Source organism: Crinia signifera, chromosome 1 (genome assembly GCF_055691185.1).
Source record: "Crinia signifera chromosome 1, ASM5569118v1, whole genome shotgun sequence".
NCBI classification, from domain to species: domain Eukaryota; kingdom Metazoa; phylum Chordata; class Amphibia; order Anura; family Myobatrachidae; genus Crinia; species Crinia signifera.
The window spans coordinates 328,554,795-328,582,558 of NC_139217.1; the positions used below are offsets into that span (position 1 = coordinate 328,554,795).

Below are 27,764 nucleotides of genomic sequence, written 5' to 3' on the forward strand. Positions count from 1 at the left end.
GTAGTGCCTTATATATGAATATGCAATAACGGTAATATTAAATATATTGTTCTAAGTGAATGTCACAATATATCCTAGTTCGGAAAAGGAAACACTGATTTATTTTAACAATAAACACTTTAATAAAATGTTTCATCGTCATGTTAACATTGTACAAAAGCAACATATATAATACAATATATATTAAACATGCATGTAAATGGTGTAAAATGCAAAGCTAATAATACATAGCAACTAATTTATTGGCAAAATGATGCGATATTCTGTAGAAAAAGATATGACAATATGGTTTGGCTTCCTAATATGCACTTAAAATTAATTTACAGTCTACTGAGTATGATAACTAATACAATGTATATATGACATATTTATAAAGTGAGTTGTTTATGAAACATAAAATATTCGATTATTATATATATATGTTTTTTCCATGTGATGTTATGAAAAATCATACCTACAGTGCAATAATTCCATGTATTTGAGGGACAATATGACTGGCACTTGAAGTTGAAGGCACTATTTACATATATTTGCAGTATATATAGTTTTAGTATAACAAGAATGGTTTCGTTTCGTTGTGAGAGTGATCACATACACATCAAAAAAATTATGCAAGATAAACATTCACTTGTAGTTAGATCCCAGTCCATATGTTCTGTTCCTGTAAACGGAAAGGAGTACATGATTAATGATTGCTATTACTGCATTTTTAGTTATTAATTAATTAGCTGATTGGCAAACCCTGCTGCTTAGTGAATATGTCCCTTGGTGTTAGAAATAACAATTTTTTTATATGCTTTTTATTCAGGGGGATTCGCTATACAACAGCTGTAATGAAAAATTAATGATAATATTTAGCATTAAGATGAATAATCTAATTCACACGTTCACAAACTCAGTCCTCATGACCCCCACACAGTGCATGTTTTGCAGATCTCCTCACAGAATCAAAAATAAAATAATTAGCTCCACCTGTGGATCTTTTCAAATATGTCAGGGAGTAATGAGTGCACCTGTGCACCTGCCGGGTACCTGGAAAATGTGAACTGTGTTTGGTCCTGAGGACCGAGATCTAATTCAAAGGAAAGTCATACACAGTGCTGGACAGCTGTATATAGAAGTGCACTAAAAAACATTCACCAATAAGATGAAATGTCATGTTTATGAGGCACTCATATTTCATTCCATAATAAGGTGAAAAAAGTGTCTACACATATCGGGCCAGATGTGCTAAGCTTAAAAAGTGATAAAATGGAGATTTATAAACTGCCAGCCAATCAGCTCCTAACTGTCATGTTACAGGCTATGTTTAGAAAAGGACAGGTAGGAGCTGATTGGTTGTTGGTTTACCACTCTCTAGTTTATCAGTTTTCAAGGTTTAGTACATCTCACCCATTGTGATGCATGTATATCCCTGGGGAGCTGGCAGCGGCAGACAGGGGGGTCCGTGCGGAGCGGGCAGCGTGGTCCCTGAGGCGCTGGCCAGTCAGTCAGCGGGGTCCATGTGGCGGCTGGAAACTAAGTAGCGCTATTTGCTGGGCAGCGGTGTGGGAAGCACTGCTGAAATTGAAAATATTTTTAAAAGAATCTCAGTAAATCAGCGTCCGGACAGTGTTTTCAAATTCAGCAGCGCTTCCCACGCCGCCACCCAGCAAATAGCACTACTTAGTTCCCAGCCGCCACACGGAACCCGCTGACTGACTGCCCAGAGCCGCAGGGACCCCGCTGCCATCGCCACAGCCGGCGCTGCTCGGACTCCGCTGCTACATATATGTGTGTGACAGCGGACCAACACATCGTGGGTGCTAAAAAGCACCCGTGATGTGCGGCTGATGGGTCCAATCCGACAGATTGAACCTGCACCAGGTGTCCGACCCCATGCGCACTGAACCGCGCATAGGGTCGGATGAGGTGTCAAACACATCCGATTTTGGCCTGATTTCTCGGCCTGATCCATCTGAATCTTGTGTATGGGCACCTTAAGGCTTTGGGACAATTTAAGAATACACTGATAATGCTATGAAAAGTCTTCACCTGGAACTTTAATTCAATTTTCATACTGTGTACTCTAACCTGCTCTTTTTTTATTTCTTTTATTTAAGTCTTTTTTTGAAATACCGGTAGATGTCTTACAGAAAATGTTTAGTCATTCACATTAACCTTGTCCCAAAACACCTTTGAAAAAGCTGGGAGCCCCCCAGCGAAACGCATTAGGTGCAGTGCCCCCACTCTACCTCCAACCTTGGATTACAAATCGGGTAACCACTTTGTACCCGGGACTCCCTAATTATCGGACCGAGAACCACCATTGGGACTTACAAAGGAGATCCAGCAGCAACTATCGACCCACGGGGACCACATCAAGTCCAATCGAACAAGTGGATAACATCCCAGATATGTGAGTGTCTTTTTGACTGCATTTCTCCACCTCCCATGAATACTGTCCGAGGAGTAAGATAACCTTATCCATCTATAGGTAGAAAAAGTGGGGACACTCTTTTCAGAGAAAAAAGGGCCCACCACAAGTGGAGCCGCCAAGTGCCGCATATGCACAGATTCAACATCCAATTGGCCATTAAGTGCACACTTTATGTAATTTTAACTATAATTTATTCATTTATTAATATTGTATTATTTTATGTATAAAAATTTATGTAATTAAATTTATATTATTCATCAATTGATTTAGTTCCTCAAATAGCGCAGTTTTTCACCCCTTTTTTTCCTGCTTTTCACATTGGGACTGACAATCCCTAAACATAACTGCTGCTTGATTTGTAAGTGGAGGACATACGCAGCGCCTGATTATTGCCCAGGGGCAATTCATCGCCACTTTCTTGTCCCAATTGAGCTTGCAATTTGTACTTGCTGGCAAACACACAGTTAAATTGTTTTATCAGAAGCCAATTATGCTAACAGTATGTTTTTGCACTGGAGGAAACCTGATTACCCATAAGGAAAATGGTGCAAACACAGGGAGAACATAAATAGTTAGCATCCTGGTTGCAACTGAACCCATGATCTCAGTGCTGTTCATCAGCAATTCCTACCACCGTGTCATTGCTATTATTCTAAAAACAGATTATTTTACTAGAACTAGGGGTCGATCCTATTAGGTCCGAAGGGTGCGAGGTGCCATTCGGGTGCTGTTTTCATGCGTTTAAATGCTGAAAATGGCACCCGAATTAAGACAATCTCGCACCCTTCCCAGGGCCGAATTAGCTTAAAATGGCTCGCACCCCTATGGAGGTTTTAAGAAAATTCAGCCCGCCATAAAGTGCGCCTGGTGCTGTGATTATCTGCACTCATGAATCATCCATGTGGAATAGGATCAACCCCCAAGACATTCAACCAGGTAAGAGGTAAAAAGTATTACTCCTCACCTTAAGAAGACCAAAATCGCGGGGTTATTATCAGATTGAAGACAATAGCTTTGATAGCAAATATCCTCAATCCCAGTACCGTTAAGGATAATCCATTCATGCTTGGGCCTGTAGAGAAAAGATATAACATCCAAATTTAAATAAAGCAATACTGTATGTATTTTCACTGTAGACAATTATTGTAGACATTGCACACAATTATTATTATTGTTATTAATATTATTTATAGATGTGCTTTTTTAGATCTCAAAGCGGGATCTTATAGGTTATCTGGCTGCCACATGTTTTGAAACAAAAACATGTGACAGCTGATAGCCAGTAAGTTCCCGCTTTAAATCTGGGTAAATCCAAACCTGCACATCTGTAGTATTATTATTATTATTATTAGTAGTAGTATTGTTTAGGTGCACTATTCAGTTTAATAATACCACTTTCACATCGCCGACACGTTTTAAAAACCGGTATTTTAAAACGGTAATTAAAACGGGTCAGAGCCTTAACATTGCCGCAGATTACCGTTTTAAATACCGGTTAAGTCTCATTCAACATAGCAGTGAAACCGGTTCATCACGAACACGTTTCAAGCCAGAGTGTCAACATTGCCTGTCATTTTGCTCTGTAGCTTGTGTTGTTTGCCTGAAATACCGTTTCAGACACACTGTACACATTCACATTGCACAAAAAACGGCAAGGAACTGTGTAGGACTCTGCTTTTTACACGGTTCGAAATGCCAGTTAACTTTAAACGGTAAATCGGCTGTGGTGCATTCACAGTGCAGGCTTAAACGTTTTAAAAAGGGAAAAAAACGGCAATTTGCCGTTTTAAAAGTGCGATGTGAAAGGGGTATAAGATACAATGACTGAACAATACTGTGCAGTATTTGCTTTTTATCTGTAGCTACATTTGTTGCATATGGTAAGTAACTCCTGATGTAAACCAGTAGAAAAAAGTATTGTACTGGTAAGGTAAATCTAAGAATGGGCAATGCCATTGCTACAGATGTGTCCTCTTGTGTTGTTGCTGAGATGTGTATGCATCATGGCATGTGTGTCTCGGGATAGCACTTACACATGCACCTTCTATCATTCACACTGCATGGAGGACCCCCAGGGGCAAATTACACATCATGGTCACTAGCGCACAAAGTAGGGGTTTCTGAGTACCCAGAAACCCCACCTGACAGACCAAATATTTTTTACAGACATACTTGTCTCTGCAATAGCTGTGAAGCCCCCACGGTCAGAGGTGCCCGCGTTTCGTCGTCTAGCTGACAACGTTTTCCTTGTAAAAAGTTGTCAGCTAGACGACGAAACGCGTCAGTATACAGCTATTCTGCTCCCCATTTTTTGGGACTTTGAAGCACATTGGATGGAAACCCCGCTGTGAGTACATGTCTATATTCACCACTTTCAAAAACTTTGCCTGAGTTCCAAATTCGTCCACTGGAATACAGAAATCGGGACACCACCACCTGCTTAATTCTTGGGTTGCCCTTTCTACTGGCCTGTGATCCTGCCCCAATAAATGTGGACAGAGACAATACAATACAGCACCAATAACCCAGTCAGGTTTATGGATACCCACCATCATAACTTCCAATGATATTAAGAAAACAAGGAGGATTAAGCAAACCTGTGGACTTTTCTACAGACACAAGCGGAAAACCACCATAAGTATAATTGCTCAGTCCAATTTTAATATTTGTTTTATTCTTCAAGGGCACTATCATGGTCTATATTTAATATACCGATGATTTATTTAGAATGTTTAATAAATTGTAGATATTTTGATCTATTTTTATTGAATTTTTATTGAATTTTTACATTTATTGATTTTTAATTGGTTAACATTTAGCTCTCCACTTTTTCTCCTTTTCTTGTTTGTATATTGTTGTAAGGAACTGACTATTCCTTTGTGTGAGCTTCTCAACACATACACCCCATCCCTAGGGCCTACTTTTTACCACTTGGTAAATACCCCCCTTTTTCCACTTTCAGTTGTTAACATACAGTCACTGTAACTAAAGTTCTGAAGTCAGATTGAGCATAAAGTAGAACAATCCATTATAACATGTTTAGCATTAATCAAAAAATAATTGTAAAAACCTCTCCATACACATGCTATTGTAATCCTGCATAGCAAATAAAAAGATATACATTTTGTACTGTATGTACTAACTACAATACGAACTGAATAGTTGCTCATACAGTAAATCATGAAATTGTCATGATCATCAAAAAATTCAGTAGAAAAAAAATCGGATTAGTGAAATTAAAGTGTTATGATAAATCCTTTCTAAATAAATATTTTATATATAGGGAAACATCACTGTGTATTTTGAAGGAGTAACTTACTTGTATGGAAATTCTCATCGATGGACAGTGATGAGCATGTATTAGTTTCATCTGAAAAATAATCCAATAAATTATCAGATAACTGAGCTAAGGCCAACAATTTGCATTAAATTGTCTGAAGACATTCAGGTACAGGAAAGGTAAGTTAAAGTAATATTCTAAACACCTAAAGTTTTTCCAACACCAAGCACTGCATCATCAAGTATATCTTCATTAGTTTTACATTTATAACATAAATATGCACAAATAGAATTCCATTAATAATTGTTTGGATACATTTTTTTTTCCAGAATTAGATTCCTATGCTGATGTTTATACAGTGTGTGTATGCTTATTTTCTGGGCAATGTTCCCCACCTGTCAATTATTATTATTTTTATTTTAAAAGGGGTTAAAACAAGTTGGAATAGTATCCACATTAAAATTCTTATATGAAACTTCTGGGTGAAACGTAACTATGATACGAGGGGAATGTCAATAAATGAAAATATGCGCTAGTATAGTTATTAAGATCTTAATGTTGGAACATTATGGCGGGTATTGAATCCCGGTTCCCGACTGTTGGTAAGTACCGACAGCCGTAACCCTGGCCCATTTTCGTTTTGCTCGCCTGCATATAGGAAGGCGGGATTCAATATCCTGCCTGCCGATCGGCAAAAAGGGGGCATGTCTGCATAAACGGGCATGGATTGTCAAGATCCATCTGTGATCACGACAATTCACTGCCGTTCTCTGCAAAATGGGCCAGACAGCTTTGAAAGTCAGGCCCGTTCTGTCGATCTGCCTCTTCAATGCTCTCCTATTACATTTCCTCCATTATCTCTCCAATTTATCTATCTCCAAGGCTTAAGATGGATGGGTTGGATTGGATGATTGGACGTTGTCTATTGGGATGACGGAACCTTGCATTGGCAAGTGCATAATCAGCAGGGCTGACCAGAAGATATCCCTAACATCAGCAGGGGTTGCGCATACACACTGACCAGTATTTGTCAATAATGCCTAATGTGTACGCAACTTTAGTAAATAGACTGCTTCATTTTGTGGATAGATATCAAAATATTGTTTTACAAGAAAATGTTTGTACGTTACTGCACCTATATACATGGGACCTTTGTGAAACAGACAAACTATTAATGGTAGTTACATAGAAACATAGAATTTGACGGCAGATAAGAACTATTTGGCCCATCAAGTCTGCCTCTTTTTTATCCTAGTTTATACAGTAGATTGGGAATAAAGACAAAAGAATATTCTAGTGCTATCAAATTTCAGCAAATACTGTGGTGTAATTGTCTCATTACCTGTGTCATATTGTGGATCTATATCAACGTCATCATATTTCAGTTTACAGTTAGGGGGGTGAGAAGGATTTCCATCATTCCATGTCACTATGCTGTTCCTCCACACATCACTGTCAGATTTATCCAGTGCAGCCTCTGTTAGATTTCTCTTATCCAACAACAGTCTCTTTCCCACAGATGGGATGTCAGTGATCAGGCAGACTGATTCCGGCAGACCTGTCTCAGAGGAATTGAGGTGATACACCGATGGGCTGTCCCTGTCTGTTTCTAAAAATAATCAGAAAAGAAAGAAGAGGTTAATATTGTAGCTGTTTACTCAGCATATGATGACAATGTGTTGCTTTAAAATATTATTTGACCATTATCAGTTTGGCAACCAATCTAGTTAGCGTACTTCTGAGTTCTACATTTATTTTCCCATGATGTGTTGCACTATTAAGTACATTTTCTTGGTTGAAAATGCCTAAGCCTTGGCCTTAGAGAAATGTCTAGTAAGTTCTTACTAAAATGTTCTGACAGAATTGTTTCCTCTTCTAAAAATCATTGCTCTTACACTCTCAAGATCAAGTTACCCTTCATTACTCTGTGATTTGCTAAATATTGCCACACCCAAAAAATTTGAAGGGTTACGGTACAGAAATCAAGCCAGTCTAGGCTATAACTGTATAAATAGTCAATGATTAAAATTTAAATAAGAAATAAAAATAAAAATATAATTGTTATTGTTTTCACACAATATTCTCATCACTATATCTGTACACCATAGTTTGTAGATATATACATATACAGTATATACCTTATTGTTCACTTTTAGCACAAAACCTAGTTTAGTTGCACCTAAAAAATATATCCACAATGTCATATATGATTTCCAAATATGTCCCATTATAAAATTTAATCTACAAATATTAAATTAATGATTCCACCAGTATACACAGTAGAAGGTCAATGAATTGAGAGTTTTTGATTTTGTCACTGGAAGGAAACAATGACAGCTCCCAATCCCAGTATATGCTAATGCTATATAAATAAACTAGCTGAAGTAACCGGTGTTGCTCAGGTTTGGTTGTGCCATTAGCATTACTTGAACTTTAGCCTTCTTTTGTTTTAAGCTTAGATGCTCATCATGCCCATGGTGTGACCGGCTTACACCTCTCTGTGGTCAGCCGACCACAGTTATTTCCTTAAACCCCATGTTCTTTACCCCCTTTATTTTATGCAACTATCTTGCCATATCTTGCATCCCTGGCCCACTTTAGTGTAGTGGCCAGACCCTTTTTGGGCCCTCGGGTGGTGCTAGATGATGGCTTACCCCCACATTATTTTTTTTCCAGATTGTAAGTCATATGTGTATCAATTTTGTTGTAAATTGCTCCAGGCATTCAAGAGTTATGCTGGTACATACACACATACTGTACATCCCTATATATATATATATATATATATATATATATATATATATATATATATATATATATATATATATATATATATATATATAATGAGAATAATAGAAACAATAATAATGTGGGAGGAACTAAGAAAATAATATTATGTATAAGGCTAATGGACATGTAATAATATGTTCAATAGTTTAATACAATAGTGTAAACAAAAATGTAAACTCATTGTTACAGTATACACTGACCAATTTGAAGAACTAGTTTTGTTTCCTAACCAAGTATTAATATTTTCCCTCATAGTAGCTAACATCAAATATATTACAATATATTTAATACATAATCTGTATTTCCATTCATTGGGTGGACAATATTAGTAGTGAAGGAATTATTTTGTACATTTCCTTGGAAGGAATAGATCACATTTATGTAGAGACATTGTATTTTAAATGTTTACAATGCTATGAAAAATTGGATACACTATAAAAAAACTTTTTTGACAATATTGGTGTGAGAAACTCACCAGGCTTCATTATGAGTTTTGTCCCTTGACCAAATAGCAGTTTACCATAATTAGCATATACACTGTGATAAACAGCTTGGCAAGAATACATAAGAATGTTGAGTAGTATAGAAATGTTTTTATTAGCATAGAAAATGAATTGTACTGATATGAGTACTTAAGATATAGTATATGGTATAATGGACTTGGGGGGTTATGCAATGCTTCGCCGCTATTCCCGACAGTGGAAATAGCGGTGGGTCCCTATTCAATGCTGTCTTTACTGACAGCATTGAAGAGGGATCACAGCAGAACAAGTCCGACTTCATAAGCTGTTGGGCCCGTTCTGCCGTTGACGCAATCCCAGCCGCAGATCAACAATCTACGGTTGTTTACACGGACATGCCCACTTTTTGCAGATTGGCAGGTGGGACACCTGTGCCAATCGGGGTTTGCTCAATACCAACTCTGTTTGTAAACCTACATATCAAGAAACAACATGTGCAAAACAATCTACATCCACAATTTTTTTTGTTTCCTCATTTTTCTTTACATCCAATTTTGGACACTCAAAAATTCAGTGAAACCTGTGTGTTTTTGCTGGAAACAACCCGCTTTCGGAAAAAAACAGGACAATTTCGGAGACTCTGCTTTGCCTGCCGAAAGCAGGTGAAACTAAATCCCCGATAAGCTGCAGCATGCTTCAGTTTGAGAACAGTATGTTTCTGTAATTTTAATCTCAAAGCATAAATCTTCTCCCAATTTGAATATTCTGCTGCTACAAATTTAATAAACCCTAGATGTTAAAGTAAGCAGGCAAGTATCAGAATTATCACCTAATAGCTCCAATATAATAATATCACAATCAGCATCATTTTTATAATTTACAATGCATTTATCTTAGAGCAGTGGTTCCCTAACTTGGTCCTCAAGAAGCACTAACTGCTTTACCACAGATTACTTAATTAATTAGTGCCTCAGTCAATATAATTTTACCATCTGTTCTGATCCATGTATATACCTAAACCCTGGACTGTTAGTGCTCCTTGAGGACCGAGTTTGGGAACCACACAATGGGCAGGCTGATAATTCTGAGGATAAATCTTAACTACATATTAGGATTACAGTAACTACCAGTAATGTACCTGAACTGAAAAGGCCTTTGCCATATCCATTAGTGTTATATACAGTTATAAACATGTGTAATAAAAACATATCTTAACAGTTATATCAAAATAGCATACAAGACCATATCTACTAATCGACAATATTCTATGAAATATATTAATATATTAATTTCTATTTTTCTTTATTCTAGGTTTCCATAATGAATTAATTATATGTACTAATTTGATTTCCATATATGCAACATTTGATAAATATAAATGTTGCCTAAAATACTCGAGTAATGTATGGGCAACGGGCACATATAGTTGTATAATACAATAACTGAACATTACTGAAATTTTGTTTGTTCAAATTTTTTAGGTATTGTATTGTAATTTAATGTATCTATCTATCTATCTATCTATCTATCTATCTATCTATCTATCTATCTGTATTCTAATTCATTATTTTTACATTTGCATTAAATTTAGTTTTTCCTAGAAAAAAATCTTTATTATTACATTATGGAACAATATTGACGTCTAACTCACCGGGTACCACCACCAGCTTAGTCCCTGTTAGGGTCTCGGGTGACCTCACCGAACCTGACTCCGTTGATTCCCAGTGAAATTGGCGGACGCGTGCGGTGCTAGGCTTCACCAATAATAGCCGCGTCCGAAGGAGCCCGTTAGTCAGGCTCCAACCCCGATGCCACCTGGTCTTATGAGTGACAACGCGGCCGCCAAGGTCAAAGGTGTACAAGGGGAAAACTAGCTAGACCCAACCGGTGAGGTGCACCCAGCCCTTTAAGAGGTCTTGTACGTGCCACAGGCTAACCGGGATCCCCCTGGGAACAGGCAGTGCCCAGAAGTCAGACTGTATCCAATAACTGGCAATGATTCTAGACTATACCGAATTACAAAAGGTGCTAGAGCTAGCACCGTTTAAGTACAGATGGGTGTAACAATACACAACAGCTGGAATGATATAAATCCTGACAGGTGTAACAATACACAAAAGCTGGTATAATATAAATGCTAATAGGTGTAACAATACACAGAAGCTGGTATCATATAAATCCTGATAGGTGTAACAATACACAAAAGCTGGTATAATATAAACACTGTTCGGCAGATAAGAGAAGAGAGAAATTTCAAACTTATCTGAACCACCGCAGGCTGATTGCCAGGATAACGAGCAGCCAGGACTATCTCCAAGATACCGACACTGGAACGCTGATGACACAAGGCAAGGGTACTGCAACCGAATGGGAACACGAGGAGACAGATGCCAGGAACCGGGAACACTCCAAGCGCCAAGCAAGGAACTATAACCGGCGCTGACTGTCCTGGTCCGGAGGTTTAAATAAGGCGCCAGAGTGACGTCAGCCATGGCGGCACACCCCCTCCTACCCGCGGCTGCCTGGCGTCCCCCGTCGCCTAGGCAACCGCTGCGGTAAGGGAGGAAGGGGCTGCGCTGCAGTAGCAGGCAGCGCGTCCCTGCCGGGCGGAAGTACGCGTCTAATGACGCGGCGGCGTCCCGGCTGCCTAGCAACAGCCGGGACGTGCCGCCCAGAGGCTGCCGGGGATGCGAGAGGATTCCCCGTGCAGCTTCTAACAGTACCCCCCCCTTGAGGAGGGGTCACCGAACCCTTTGACCCTGGTTTGGACGGAAATTTCTTGAAAAACTCAGTTTTGAGCCTGGGGGCATGCAGGAATCGCTCGGGCACCCAGGATCTTTCTTCCTCACCGAAACCTTTCCAATGGACCAGAAATTTAAGTTGACCCCGTACGAACTTGGAGTCTAATATTTGTTCCACGAGAAATTCCTTATGCCCTTGAACGACAATGGGTTTACGGTTCTGTGTAGACCCAGAGTGAGAAGTCCTCGAGGCAGGCTTGAGAAGGGAACAATGAAAAACATTATTGATCCGTAATGTTCTGGGGAGACGTAATCTGAATGCTACCGGGTTGATCTGTCCTGTAATCAGAAAAGGCCCGATGAACCTGGGTCCCAATTTAGGACATCTCTGACGTAATTTGATATGACGAGTAGACAACCAAACCTTCTGCCCTACTCTGAACAAGCAAGGCTTCCTATGTCTGTCAAAAAAGACCTTAGAGCATGCAGAAGCCTGTCTGAGCGCAAGATGTACCTTTTGCCATGATTTCCTGAGGAGGGACACCGTGGACGAAGGAGATCTAGAGGGAACATTGGGAACACTGAAGGAGTTACATTTGGGATGGAATCCATAATTGCACAAAAAAGGCGAACTCTTGGAGGCCACATGATAAGAGTTATTATAGGCAAACTCGGCCAATGGCACCAACTCTGCCCAATTGCTCTGACATTTGGACACGAAACAACGTAAATATTGCTCCAGGGCCTGATTGACCCGTTCAGTCTGTCCGTTGGACTGTGGGTGGTATCCAGACGAGAGACTGACCTGTATACCTAGACAAGAACAAAAGTGTCTCCAAAACCTGGCCACAAATTGAGACCCCCTGTCCGAAACAATATCCACAGGAAGACCATGAAGTCTAAAAATATGGGTGATAAACAATTGTGATAACTCTTTGGCCGTGGGAAGCTTATGCAATGGTATAAAATGTGCCATTTTACTAAATCGATCGATAGTAACCCAAATGGTGGTATAATGTGCAGACGGAGGAAGGTCGACAATGAAGTCCATAGAAATACAGGACCACGGTATTTCTGGGATGGGCAAAGGATGAAGTGTACCCACTGGTGACCCTCTGGAAGATTTATGCCGAGCACAAATAGAACAAAGAGAGATAAACTGAACGACATCCTGTTTCATGGTGGGCCACCAGACTGCTCTGGACAAATGTTCCAGAGTTTTAGTAATGCCAGGGTGACCAGAAATTTTGCTGGAATGAAAGTCCTTGAGGACTAAGTCTCGTAAATATTTGGGGACAAAGAGACGATCTTGTGGAGTCTCTTGAGGAGCAGAATGTTGAGAAGCAATAACACGGGAGGCCAAATCCTGGGTCAGCCCAGCGAAAATGGTAGAAGGCGGAACAATGGGAGCTTCCCCCAGGCCGGCACTCTGACAAGTCTGGAAACTGCGTGATAGTGCGTCAGCCTTGATGTTCTTGGGGCCTGGTCTGAAAGTAATGATAAAATGGAATCTGGTAAAGAACAACGCCCATCGGGCTTGCCGGGGGTTTAAACGTTTGGCCGACTCAATGTACGCTAAGTTCTTGTGGTCAGTGATGACGGTGATGCAGTGTTTGGCACCTTCAAGCCAATGCCGCCACTCCTCAAAAGCCCATTTTATGGCCAATAACTCGCGATTACCGACATCATAATTTTTTTCAGCTGCGGAAAACTTGCGAGAGAAATAAGCGCAGGGATGAATCTTTTGATCATGGTCCTTTCGTTGGGAAAGAACCGCTCCAGCCCCAACATCCGAAGCATCGACCTCAACAATGAAAGGAATTCTGGGGTCCGGATGAAGCAAAATAGGAGCAGAACTGAAGGCTACTTTCAACCTGTCAAAAGATTCGATGGCCTGTGGAGACCAATTTTCTGGATCTGCACCCTTTCGGGTCAATTCTACAATGGGAGCGACAATATCAGAAAAGGAACGGATAAATTTCCGATAATAATTGGAAAATCCTAAAAACCTTTGAATTGCCTTGAGGTTAGTAGGACGCGCCCAGGAGAGGATGGCCTGGACCTTACCTGGATCCATGGAAAAACCTTTGGGAGAGATGACATAGCCAAGAAAAGAGACTTGACCAACCTCAAATTCACATTTTTCCAGTTTGGCATAAAGTTGATTCTCACGCAACTTCTGGAGGACTGTCCGGACATGTTGCCGATGATCAGGAAGAGACTTGGAAAAAATTAAAATGTCATCAAGATAGACTACAGCAAATAGACCCAGGTAAGGTCGCAGAACCTCGTTGATGAAATCTTGGAAAACTGCAGGAGCATTAGCCAAGCCGAACGGCATTACAAGATATTCGTAGTGGCCTGTGTGAGTGTTAAAGGCGGTTTTCCATTCGTCCCCTTTTCTAATTCTAATAAGATTATACGCCCCTCTAAGATCAATCTTCGAGAAAACCCTTGCCTCCCGAATTTGATCAAACAATACTGAGATGAGTGGTAAGGGGTAGGAATTCTTGATAGAAATCTTGTTCAGAGCACGATAGTCAATACAAGGACGTAAAGAACCATCCTTCTTCTCTACAAAAAAAAACCCTGCGCCTACCGGAGATTTTGAGGGACGGATGAACCCCTTTTCAAGGCTCTCTTTAATATATGAATCCATGGCCAGGGATTCTGGGCCGGAAAGGGCATATAGACGTCCCTTGGGTAATCTGGCATTGGGGACTAAGTCTATGGGAGAAAATCGAGATAGGCCCAAGTGAGTTCCCCCGGACTCACCTAGGCCCTGTCTTTTCCCGCCTTTAATGGGCAGACAGCAGCACGGTGACCCTGGCCCCCACAGTACAGACAGAGACCCTTGAGCCTCCTGCGATTCTTTTCTGCGGCAGACAAACGGGTGGCTCCAATCTGCATGGGCTCTTCCCCAGTCAATTCGGAAACCTCTCCCTGCGGAGATGAGGGAAGTACCCCAAATTCCCTCTCTCTATGACGCTCACGAAACCTCCGATCTACCTTGATGGCTAGTTCCATAAGACCATCAAGTGAAGTGGGAGTGGGGTAGTGTACCAGGGCATCTTTAAGGGTTTCAGATAGGCCGATTCTAAACTGACTACGCAGCGCGGGGTCATTCCAACCTGAATCTATGGCCCACCTCCTGAACTGAGTACAGTATGCTTCAGCATTGCCCCGACCCTGCCGTAATGCTCTGAGATTAGATTCTGCAGAAGCGGCCCGATCTGGGTCATCGTACAGTATCCCCATAGCAGCGAAGAAGGCATCTACTGAGGCAAGGGTCAAAGATGCTGCAGGTAATCCGAAAGCCCAGGTTTGTGGATCCCCTTGCAACAGGGAAATAACCATCCCCACCCGCTGAGTTTCAGAGCCAGAAGAAACCGGGCGGAGCTTAAAGTATAATTTACACGACTCCCTAAAATTAAAAAATTGAGACCGGTCCCCAGAAAAACGGTCAGGGAGACTCAACTTGGGTTCGAGGTTCCTAGGCGAGGCTAATGCCCCCTGAACCCGTTCTTCTTGTGAATTAACCCGAAGAGTCAATTCCTGGAGTTTCTGCGTAAGGGTATGCATCTGCCCCACCAGAGCGTGGCCTGCGGCTTGCTGAGCTGGGTCCATAGGAGCAAGATAAGGGTCTGGGGGTGTAGTATGGGCCGGTTATAATGTTAGGGTCTCGGGTGACCTCACCGAACCTGACTCCGTTGATTCCCAGTGAAATTGGCGGACGCGTGCGGTGCTAGGCTTCACCAATAATAGCCGCGTCCGAAGGAGCCCGTTAGTCAGGCTCCAACCCCGATGCCACCTGGTCTTATGAGTGACAACGCGGCCGCCAAGGTCAAAGGTGTACAAGGGGAAAACTAGCTAGACCCAACCGGTGAGGTGCACCCAGCCCTTTAAGAGGTCTTGTACGTGCCACAGGCTAACCGGGATCCCCCTGGGAACAGGCAGTGCCCAGAAGTCAGACTGTATCCAATAACTGGCAATGATTCTAGACTATACCGAATTACAAAAGGTGCTAGAGCTAGCACCGTTTAAGTACAGATGGGTGTAACAATACACAACAGCTGGAATGATATAAATCCTGACAGGTGTAACAATACACAAAAGCTGGTATAATATAAATGCTAATAGGTGTAACAATACACAGAAGCTGGTATCATATAAATCCTGATAGGTGTAACAATACACAAAAGCTGGTATAATATAAACACTGTTCGGCAGATAAGAGAAGAGAGAAATTTCAAACTTATCTGAACCACCGCAGGCTGATTGCCAGGATAACGAGCAGCCAGGACTATCTCCAAGATACCGACACTGGAACGCTGATGACACAAGGCAAGGGTACTGCAACCGAATGGGAACACGAGGAGACAGATGCCAGGAACCGGGAACACTCCAAGCGCCAAGCAAGGAACTATAACCGGCGCTGACTGTCCTGGTCCGGAGGTTTAAATAAGGCGCCAGAGTGACGTCAGCCATGGCGGCACACCCCCTCCTACCCGCGGCTGCCTGGCGTCCCCCGTCGCCTAGGCAACCGCTGCGGTAAGGGAGGAAGGGGCTGCGCTGCAGTAGCAGGCAGCGCGTCCCTGCCGGGCGGAAGTACGCGTCTAATGACGCGGCGGCGTCCCGGCTGCCTAGCAACAGCCGGGACGTGCCGCCCAGAGGCTGCCGGGGATGCGAGAGGATTCCCCGTGCAGCTTCTAACAGTCCCTTTTCCAAATATAAGTTTGTCATTAACATTATCACAATGACAAACAGCATAGCAAGAACATTTTGTGTCTGCCTAGTCTGACTTCAAAGGCTTATGTACTAACAAATATTGTGTCTTTATTCTGCAAACTATTACATTTAGGAGAATTGTTATTTTACAATTGTTTGTAAGCTTTTCTTTACAAAGTTGTGTGATAATAATGACATCTGTGAATAATAACTTTCCACTCTGCTTGCTCACCAATACAGTAAGTATGATATTACTGTTCAGTTCTCTGTGCAATGCCAATAAATAAAAAGGATCAAATTTGACATGTCTACAATATATTCTGTCACCTTGACATAGAATCATGATATTTTTAAATATGTTTTTCCGGTACTCTTTACCTAGAAGGGCGCCCATCGCGGTGATCGCGGGCATCGCGGGTAGTACATTAACGGCACCCGCGATCACCGCGATTTCCCAAATTTTTAACGCCACCCCACGATCCACGCCAACCCGAAGCGTGGCGAGCGCAGCGAGCCCGCGAGGGGCGGCGGTACGCGTCCTCCGACCTTTTCATGCCCTACTATCCACGTCGGCGTGGAGTTGAGAATAGAATAGTGTGGCGAGCGCAGCGAGCCACCGAGGCCCGAAGCGTGGCGAGCGCAGCGAGCCCCGCGAGGGGACACGGATACCTTCACAGTTATACGCGTCCCCTCGCGGGCTTCACAGGTGTCCGTGGCGACGCGGACACCTGTGAAGTCCGCGAAGGGACGCGTTTACCTGTGAAGGTATCCGCGTCCCCTCGCGGGGCTCGCTGCGCTCGCCACGCTTCGGGCTCGGTGGCTCGCTGCGCTCGCCACACTATTCTATTCTCAACTCCACGCCGACGTGGATAGTAGGGCATGAAAAGGTCGGAGGACGCGTACCGCCGCCCCTCGCGGGCTCGCTGCGCTCGCCACGCTTCGGGTTGGCGTGGATCGTGGGGTGGCGTTAAAAATTTGGGGGGACATTTAAGGGTTAATTGTGCCTATTTGCCCATTTAACATTGATTCCTATGTCCAAATCGCGGGCATTGAGGCATTTTACATTAAAATCGCGGTCAATCAGCCTTTTTAACATTGTTCCCTATGGGAAAATCGCGGTCATCGCGGGCACCCGATTTTTATGTACCCGCGATTTACCCGCGATGCCCGCGATTTTTTACCCCCGACGCCCGCGATTCCAATCGCGGGCGCCGTTCTAGGTAAAGAGTACCGTTTTTCCTATGTTGAGGTCATTGAGATATATGCAGGGGAAATATTGGATACATTTAATCACTATATAGATCAAGGACAACCATGTTATATAAATAAGAGTCATAGGGCCAGATTTTCTAAGCTTCAAAAGTGATAAAATGGAGAGTGATAAACAGCCAGCCAATCAGCTCCTGTCTGACATTTTTCAAACACAGTCTGTGACATGGCAGGTAGGAGCTGATTGGCTGGCTGTTTATCACTCTCAATTTGATCACTTTTGAAGCTTAGAGAATCTAGCCCATATATAGTAAATCTAGATACTCCTAAAGTAGTGCAGTCCATTGAAATGTATAACTACTTTATACCAAATATGCATTATAGTGTCAGAGGTGTTGGGTGTTCTTTATTTTAATGATCTAAATACTGTATGATGTTGTTGTGGCAGAATATTGCATGCATATTTTCACTTGACAAAGCTTACAATATTTCAATGCAAACAACAGCTACACAGGGGAAGAACACAGGATAGGGATTCCTATTGGGCCATACCCTACTTTGGATACTGTTGTAAAGAGTAGTCTCTACAAGTCATAGCAGTGCTGGAAATGCCAGAGCAACACTTATCTAATAATTTCAAACCAGTAAGTCTGGTCTAAAGTAGTAAATACTGGGTAAATGCAATCCCTGTGTAGCACTTGCCTATCATACCAATAGAATTACTATAGTAGAGTAATAGCCAACACATTCCCTTCAGTCGAGATCTAATTTCCAATCAGCCATTAATATTAGACATCTTTGTTATGTGAAATATACCTACTGCAGGCTGTAATCTATAAAATTCCCCCTGAAATACTTCAAGTAATTTTTACATAATCAACATTTCCATGGGATCTACCGTAATACCTAGAAAGCTTGTGATTACAGTTTTAGTTAAAGGATATTTTCCTTCATTTGAAGCACAGTACCTTAAACTTTCTCAAATTAATTTAAAAAAGACTGTATTCTTTTTTACCAGATGACTCAAGGGACTCATCTTCTAATTTAATTGAATACCTTGCAGTGCTCACCGTAGTGACTGACGGGAACTTGATAGTGTTAGAAATTGTGTGTGACAACCAGGAGCTTATATTAATTATTTTTGTTTACATTTATGTTTTGGTACTTTCTGAAATGGCGATTTCCATATAAAAGATTATTTATCTATAAACCTGGGTTATCCACTATAATAATACTTACTCGGTCTCACAATCAGGCCATTTCCAGCTCCAAATATGAGTTTGTAACCACTAGCACAATGATAGATTGCTAACAAATAACTGTATTGCATTAAGGCATTATAGTGCACTATGGTGGGTATTCAATCTCCTGCCACAATTTCCAGACAGTGGAAATAGTAGCGGGGCCCTATTCAATGCTGTCTTTCCTGACAGCATTGAATAGGGATCTCAGCAGAATGGGCCATGTATTGTCGAGCTCCCGGACACAGCTCAGCAATCCATGACCATATCTCATGGCCACGTCCCCTTTTCGGCATTGGCAGGTGGGACATTGAATCCCACCTGCCGATTTCTCATTGAGCCGGTCGAGAACAGGACAGGGGCACGGCTGTCGGCCAGCCCGACAGTCATGGTCCAGGATTTAAAGTCCCCCTTTATATATGTCTAGGCCAATGTTGTCCAATGTTTTAAGAACAAATTAAATGTTAAGGTGCATACACACTGTACAATTTTTCTGACCAATTTGGTTGAAAGACATTTCCATTGAACCCAGTGTCCTGACGAAAGAGGTTGAGTAAAGATATAGACGAAAGACGAAAGATCTAGCTACAGTTCATAGGCTATTTTTGAAAGATATCCAAATTGAGCTGCATGCACAGTTGATGAACAACTGGCGGGTATGCGCATCATCATTCGTCGTTCCTCTGCCGTCAATATCTTTCATCAGCATCTTTCGTCCAGGACACTGGGTTTAATGGAAATGTCTTTCAACCAAATTGGTCAAATAAATTGTACAGTGTGTATGCACCTTTAGATTAGCTACTTTATGTTTCTTTTTGCCACATTTACAACAAATATTCAGGTTATATTCTGGTTCCCAGAGCCTTCAGATTTAGTGCTGTATTCCAATCCTTACTATGAACAATACAGTATAAACTTGAAATTTGCAGTATTTACATTTACATTACTTTCTGTACATTGTCTAATACTGTATTCCTATTCATACTGTTTTGGTTATTTGCTGTTGTGGTAGTTTTAATTTGGGGCCGCTTATGAATGTCTCACGCAGGTTTGTACATTGAATGTCATTCTGCCTTTGGTTATTGTTGCTGTTATTTTGGGAAGTTATATTAAATGATTTGGGCTATGTTAACTGTTAAATTACTGATACTATGACATGTACAGTATTGGACCGGAGGATGAAGAGCCCTCCAGGGGAGATTGTCATAGGCTCAGAGGCTTGGCTAACCACTAGTGACTGAATGGTCTGAGTCCCTTCATAAATAAATACATATATAGTATATACTTGGTGCAGCTGGTTGGCTAGTACTTTGTCTCTGTCCACTCTATCTCCATTCATGGCTTAGTAAATAGACCCCATAATCTCTGTCCACTTTATCTCTCTCCAAGGATTGGTAAAACAATGATGATTTGTTACTTACTATACAGCACAGTTAGCTGAGTTCCAGTTCCAAATATAAGCTTCCAGCCAGCACTACTCTCACTGCCAGACAACCCTTTACAGTAACATGGCAGCTCTGTGCGAGGCAGAACTTGTTCACTATTTTATACATATGGGTAGAAAGGGAAAAGAAGACTCTTTTTTATGAATTTCAAAGCAGTGCCCCATAAAAAAAATTGTCTTCTTTCCCCTTTAGCTTTAGGACTCTAGGGAGTACCACCAACCCAATCATCATAAAGGGAATACATGACCAGTAAGATTTAAGGCCAGATGTATCAAGCTTCAAAAAGTGGAAAATTGGAGAGTGAAAAACCACCAGCCAATCAGCTACTAACTGCCATATTGCAGACTGAGTTTGAAAAATGACAGGTAGGAGCTAATTGGCTAGTTGTTTATCACTCTCCACTTTATCACTTTTGAAGCTTGATACATCTGGCCGTATGTGAAAGTTGGTACAGCACTACTACTACCATACTTTGAGGTCTAGTTCAGTGTGGAATCAAATATACCTCACCACTATATTATACATACAGTTGAAATAAGTAACTGTATAGAATAAAGCACTGTAGTAACTTTATAGAATAAAGCACTTTATAACCTCAGCAATGATGTAAGAGTTTAAGCTGTAGAATCCAAATACAATACTTCGTAACTTTAATTCCTACACTAATTGGGTTATTATTTATTCTATCTATTTTATATTCTATTAATTTTAATGTTAAATGGCCAAATTATTTCCCTCTATGATTTATATGTAAAGGCTCAGTCCGCTGTTGCTGTCCATTTGTATATCCTAGCACCAAAACAGTATCATCAGTGCAAATTGTTCACAAACTTGAGTGACTAACATATTTATTGATCTAATACATCTATGGTAACAGCTATGTAGGTAATAGCTAAGACTCAATTACAACATCAGAAAATGTATATTTGGAAATATAATAGAAGTATTGAAGAAATGGCCAGCTTTACAGTGGCTAACACACACACATTTGATATTGACAGCTAATTAGACCTAAAATTCATTAACAGAAAAACATTTTGGGTGAGTTTTATCAATCATTGTTTTTAGATTATGTAGAAAGATAAAACTGCTTTACCAACCAATCGGTTTCTAGCTGTCAAACACAACCTATAACATGAAATTTAGAAGTTGAGTGGTTGGTTGGTACTTTATCTCATTTCACTTAATTTCACTCCAAAACTAAATAATTTTCTCCCTGTATATATCAAGGGCTCCTTAATGGTGGTTGGCGTCAGTGAACTTCAGTGGAACTATGGCCCTTATTCTGCTTGGTGCGGCCGGAGCCGCATATGCGGCTCCGACCGTGCAGGCGAATCCCCGCCTTCCATACGGATCGCCACGGCCGTCCGTACGCGGACATGTGGCGGTCCGCATGAAAATGGCGGGGGATACGCCTCCACCATCTTGGAGCAGCCCCCTGCATTCGATGGTCGCCGACCATCGAAGGCAGGGCCGCACGCTCCACCAGCTCCCGCAACCATAGACCTCACGGACACTTGTCCGTGTGAAAGCATGTATGGGGGCGGCCAGCTGACATCCGGCGATGTCAGATGCCCGCCCCCAACACATGCGTCACAGCCTCATTACCATGCGTACGCCCCGCGTTTGCATGGGAACGCCCATGAAACGCGGGGCGTATGCATAGGGAAATGAGGCTAAGTAGCCCCTCACGCCCCTATCCACCCCCTTTGCGGCGGTAAAAAAAATTGGGCGGCGATTTCGCCTGCACATGCGCAGAGTGCCCTCTGCACATGCGCAGAGCGAAAACATCGGCGGAACGGCCGCAAGCGGCCGTTACCGCTTAGATCGGAATAAGGGCCTATATATGGGAAGTATTGTGTGAATAGGTGTATGCCAGCTTGCAACAATTTATATAATGTATTTTTATCTTCACATATCTACTAATTGGGAATTTGAAGCTTTTTATACAAGATTATTTTATTATGGTGTTGTGTGTGTGTGTGTGTGTGTGTGTGTGTGTGTGTGTCGCTACATTCAATAGTAACATATCATTATTATCTCATAAATAGGAATCAATGCTTGCTCCACATACAGTAAGCAATCCTGAAGATATACTGTAGTATTTCATACAGATAATTTATATGTCATTGTTAATCTCACAGATGGGGGTAAAATAGCTTACTTACTGGGCAGAACAATCATCTTAGTCCCCTTGCCAAAAATCAGTTTCCATGTGCTACTGCCAGCAGCACAGTCACATACACCATGACATTAACCATTCCTGTATACAGATGGAGCCTCTCTCATTAGAGCGGCTCCTGGCAATCCTATCGCCAATTGCCTGTTGCCGCCTGAGTCAGACAGAATGGAGCTTGCTGAGAGTTCCTCCAGTTGTTGTGGAGGGCACCTACTGTAGGTCATTGGCTGTTATCTGGTATCTCTCTCTCTCTCTCTCTATGTATGTATATATATATATATATATATATATACTGTATATATATATATATATATATATATATATATATATATATAGTAGAGCGGGGATTGGCACTCCCTGTAACTTCAAAATCCGGGCTGGTGCCTTCACAACAAGTAATTTGTATATCCCATGTAGGTGCGGCACTCTTAGCAATAATAACGTACTCTTACAACTGTAGAGTGATCACTCTACAGTTGTAAAAGTACGTTATTATTGCTACGAGTGCCGCACCTACATGGGATATATATATATATATATATATATATATATATACACATTCCAGAGACCGGCACTCAGAAACTCCCTCTTATGGCAGTTTGTCAGGTGCCCTCCTCAAGGGGCACCACAACAGAGCGCAACAATATAAATCCTGGGTGAAGGATTGCTGTTCTTGAAAAAAAAGTGGATGAAATACGCTGAAAAGTTGACTTGCAAAAGCTAGTGTACCTGGTAGCTTTCTGTCCAGCGTGCCCTTGTGATTTAAAAATCCATACAGTATAATCACAATTTAAAATTAAATAATCAATACCTGTAGTATAAATTCAATTATCAAAAGTATGTGATGCTATTTAATATGGTTACAATTCCATTATTGAATACAATTCATCCTATTTATACCAAGTCCTGTATTTGTTCCCTAGCAATTTTCCTATAATTAGGTAACAAATGCATGGTACAGTATAAATCTATATGTATTGTATTCAATGATGCAATTGTATCCCTATTGAATTGCATCACATACTTTTGATGATTGTATTGTATATTGTGATTTCATTATATTTTATATATTTATGTTATATTTTTATAAGGTGTGTATGTATATGTGTATATATATATATATATATATATATATATATATATATATATATATATACACAGGTTGAGTATCCCTTATCCAGCATTTATTGTACACAGCAAGCTTAAAAGTGTCCGGACTGCACTAGGGCAGGACAACTCCTCCTTGGTCTAGAAATACAAGTAAAATATTTCGCTAGCTTACATCCTTGACCTTAACAGATGGGGTTAGGAACCCCAAAATTAATCAGGCTAATCGGGCTAATCAACCTCACAGCCATTGGTGATTCCATTATACTGTTCCCCTGTTGACTCTGAACACTAGTTCTTTCATCCTCTCTGAGACCCGGTATATATAACTGTACTAAAAACACATACTCCTAGGGTCGACACAGAGAGATAAATCAATTTAATTGCAAATTTATTCTATAATAACTGCAAATATAAAAAAAAAAATTACTCCATGTTTTGTGTTGTTTGTCTGTGTGTCCAAGCTCACATTTTAAACTTAAAATAAATAAAAGTTACATTTTATAATTATTTTTCTTCTTGACAACTAAAAAGAGTGCCCCCAACAAAAAGAGAGTACTTTTTCTCTTCTCCAACCCAAAATGCTCGGGACCAGGAGAATTTTGGATAACGGATTATTCCGTATTTCATAATATTTTTTATTTCAAATACACACAAATATATTTTATTACTGCATAAAACAAGGTTTCAAAAAATGAAACAAAGTTTGTGTACTATCTCAGATACCGAATTTGAATGCCAAGCAATCATTGTCTTGCACAACCGCTGGGTGGTGGGGGTAATTCCAAATGACTGGCCTGGGTGCCTTCCCTTCCCTCTGGGGTACACCCAAATATCAAATGAAAGCAGGGCGTCACACTATATATATCTGCAGTATAGTATATTTGTGGAATGCACATATTATATATGTATATATGTGTATGTATACATGCAGGTTGAGCCCTCCCATATTTAAAGTTTAGAAATATGGACTATTCCAAAATCCAGAATTTTTGGAGCGCAACTGAGATAGCGACACCTTTCATTTCATGTACACAGATTTTGTTTAATTCCTTAAACATACTGTATTGTATAAAATTATCTTCAGTTTACATTAAAGGTTTCCATGACTACATACAACTATTTATCCTACACCTCATTCTGTAAATGGTTTTAAAATCCCTTAGCTGCTTATAATAGCCATATAATTTATTATCCTGGATACAAAGTTCACCATATGCAGATATATAGGTGGTAAAAAATTAGTTTCCATAACTTTGGGAAATTATTATGTTGCATGGATACATTTCTGCAGAGAATTTACAGAATAGATTTCCAGCACATTGTTAGTAGAAATGTTGGGTGTAAAATATAGACAGTAAAAATTGAACTTACTGGATTGAACAATCAGTTGTGTTCCAGCTCCAAATGTTAGCTTTAAGCTGTTTCCACTATAAGCACAGTCACAGGCACCAACACAAAAACCAAGATCAAAATCCATCTACTTTAGTATATTACCCATTTAAGGCATCAGTATTGAGCCATCATCCTATAATACATATGTTTCTGTTATTATAGCAATTATTTAACTTTTGTGGCTTTATTTGTGTCATTTATATTTCAAAGTTAAATTTATTATAGAATTCAGAATGAGCTGTCTGTTCCGTTGTTCACACTGTATTAAAATATTAGCAAGTTTGTGATTTATGGTAAATATTACTACATATATGACGATTTAAGGCCTTTAGGTTCTTTTATAAATTTCTAATTAACTTATGACTACATTATCTAAAATGATGATGCCATTTTAATATGGCTATTTTGTTTTATCAATATATAGAAATACTGGACCATTAGAAATACAGGTTAACATATTTCATTTTAATTTTACTGTTTTTCCTGAGTGAATCATGTATATTACTTACTTTGGTATACAGACAGCATTGTGCCTTGTCCAAACAAAAGCTTCCTGTTGCCAGTATTAGCACAGTGCAATATGTCATTACATTTAGCTGCCTATGCTATACTGTCTTTTCTGAAAAAATTACCCCTTGACAATATTGGGAGGATCCATATCCTCTGGGACAATATATATTGGCACTAGCCATATTTTTTTTGTTTCATACTGTATATAATCAAACACTATGCCAAGACAAAAGTTGATGCACGACAAATAAATAGCTTGTAGATAACTGGAGTTTTTCAAGACATCACAGACCTGGTGTGAATGCGGAGGGAATGGGTACACTTACAGTCAAATGCCAATGGTGAAACATGTCAAAATATTCACCAAATATAGAATGAAGTGAAATTTTCTCAAAATAGTTTTGAACAGTTCACTAAACTCTAATTATAATGATGTCATGAAGTTCTGACATTTTAAATTTACAGGCAAAGTATTCCCATTGTATTTTTTGCAACCAAAATGGCAGTGTGCTATAACTATTAAGTATTACAAAGTTACTGTATGTAAGAAATTGTCTCTGCTATAGAAGGAGACATAATGTACAGCACTTACTGGTATTGACTGTGAGTACAGTCCCTTGTCCAAAGATGAGTTTATATCCGCCACTGCCATAATCACACAGTGACTTATCACATAACAAATACTGAACTTCCCATTATGTAACACTTACAAAATAACAATGATACTGGCATACTCATTGTGACCTTGGATAAGACAAATAGGGGGCAACTGAAATCAGTGTTATATGGTATCACTACATGTTAATCCGGAGGCACTCAGCACATATGATGCGGATTTGCATCAATACCTGGAAAGACTAAAAAAAACGTCAATATGTAGAAGTTTAGAGCAGAGAAAGGAAATGGTGGACATTAAAGATACTTTAAAATATATCAGGGATTTTAACAAGGTCAAGGAGTGAAAAAAATCTTCAAATAAAGAGAAGTACTGTATTAGAACACGAGGACATGCACTGAATTTGACAGGAGATGGGTTCAGGGGAAATCTGAGGAAAAATTACTTCACAGAAAGGGTAGTGGACAAGTGGAAAGGCTCCCATCAGAGGTTGTAGGGGCTAAGACAGTAGAGCATTTCAAACATGCATGGGATAGACATAATTACAAAGAAATAAGGATCAAATATGGTTTGATGTAACAATAGTTAAACAAGGGGCCGACTAGATTTTCCAAATGGTTCTCATCTGCAGTCAAATTCTATGTTTCTATCATTTGATTAGAAACTGACATACACCATACTTAAAAACGTTTTTACATACTACTAAATATAAAAAAAATTGTGCTCTTTACACATATCCCCAATACACTGTAAATTAAAATGATTGATATTGTCTGTCACAAACAAAAGATAAAGACTTACTTGTAATAACATATAATTGTGTTCCAGTACCAAATATAAGCTTTCCCCATCCAGAGCCAGTATTCACACATCCATTGTTACCTTTACATAAAGTCCTATAGTAGCTCATAGCCAGGTCTGATTTTCATATCAAAATTAAGAACCCTGCACTGACTTTCAAATATCAGCAAAGGATCATTTAAAGGCACATTCAATTCTTAATTGTTTACCTTAGATTTTGATTTTGATACATATACCAGAAATCCATCATGCACAGAGCTACTGTATATGCTAACAGTTAAACCGATCAATTTAAACAATTGAATAAGGAGAAATGTAATGTGGTGGGGATATTTATTAGGTTTCTTTATACTTTGTAAAATTTCAAAAGTTATTGGGCCTGATTCATTATGAATTTGCAAAACAACAACTTCCATTGCTAGCATGCCGGGTGCCACCTCATGATGCGATTGCAAAATATTGCAATTGCATTTCACCAATGTGAATGCTTCTATGTACAGTGAAGCAGACGCATCTATAGGGTAGCCCCTTGCCTGCGCAGCCTAGATGTGCAGGCAGGCACTTGGCGGCCATGCTTTGGTTCACAGCGGCTGCATGTGATGCCACGCAGCTGTCGTGCCTGCATTGTCCGGACCGCGCCCTACCAGCGCTGTGTTAATGCCCTCAAAACACCACATCGCTGCCCCTTAGACTGCGGTTGTATTTTCAGAATGTATATTTCCACTGTTTCATTGCTTGCGCATGCGCACATTAGCAAATATCTCTTAGTAGCGATTTTTGCTAATGAGCGATTGAAGCTGAATTATCCCCATTGAGTACAGCAGACTGCCATGTGCCATATA

General features: G+C 40.3%; 1 gene segment (V, D, J or C); it reads right to left on the reverse strand.

Annotated features, from left to right (window-relative positions):
- Window positions 1-165: 165 nt before the first annotated feature.
- On the reverse strand, window positions 166-25,559 carry LOC146081293 (T cell receptor alpha chain constant-like). The segment is given in 5 exon segments: window positions 166-661; window positions 3,384-3,491; window positions 5,739-5,789; window positions 7,042-7,308; window positions 25,505-25,559. Coding segments are annotated over 4 exon segments (444 nt in total).
- Between the last annotated feature and the right edge of the window lie 2,205 nt (window positions 25,560-27,764).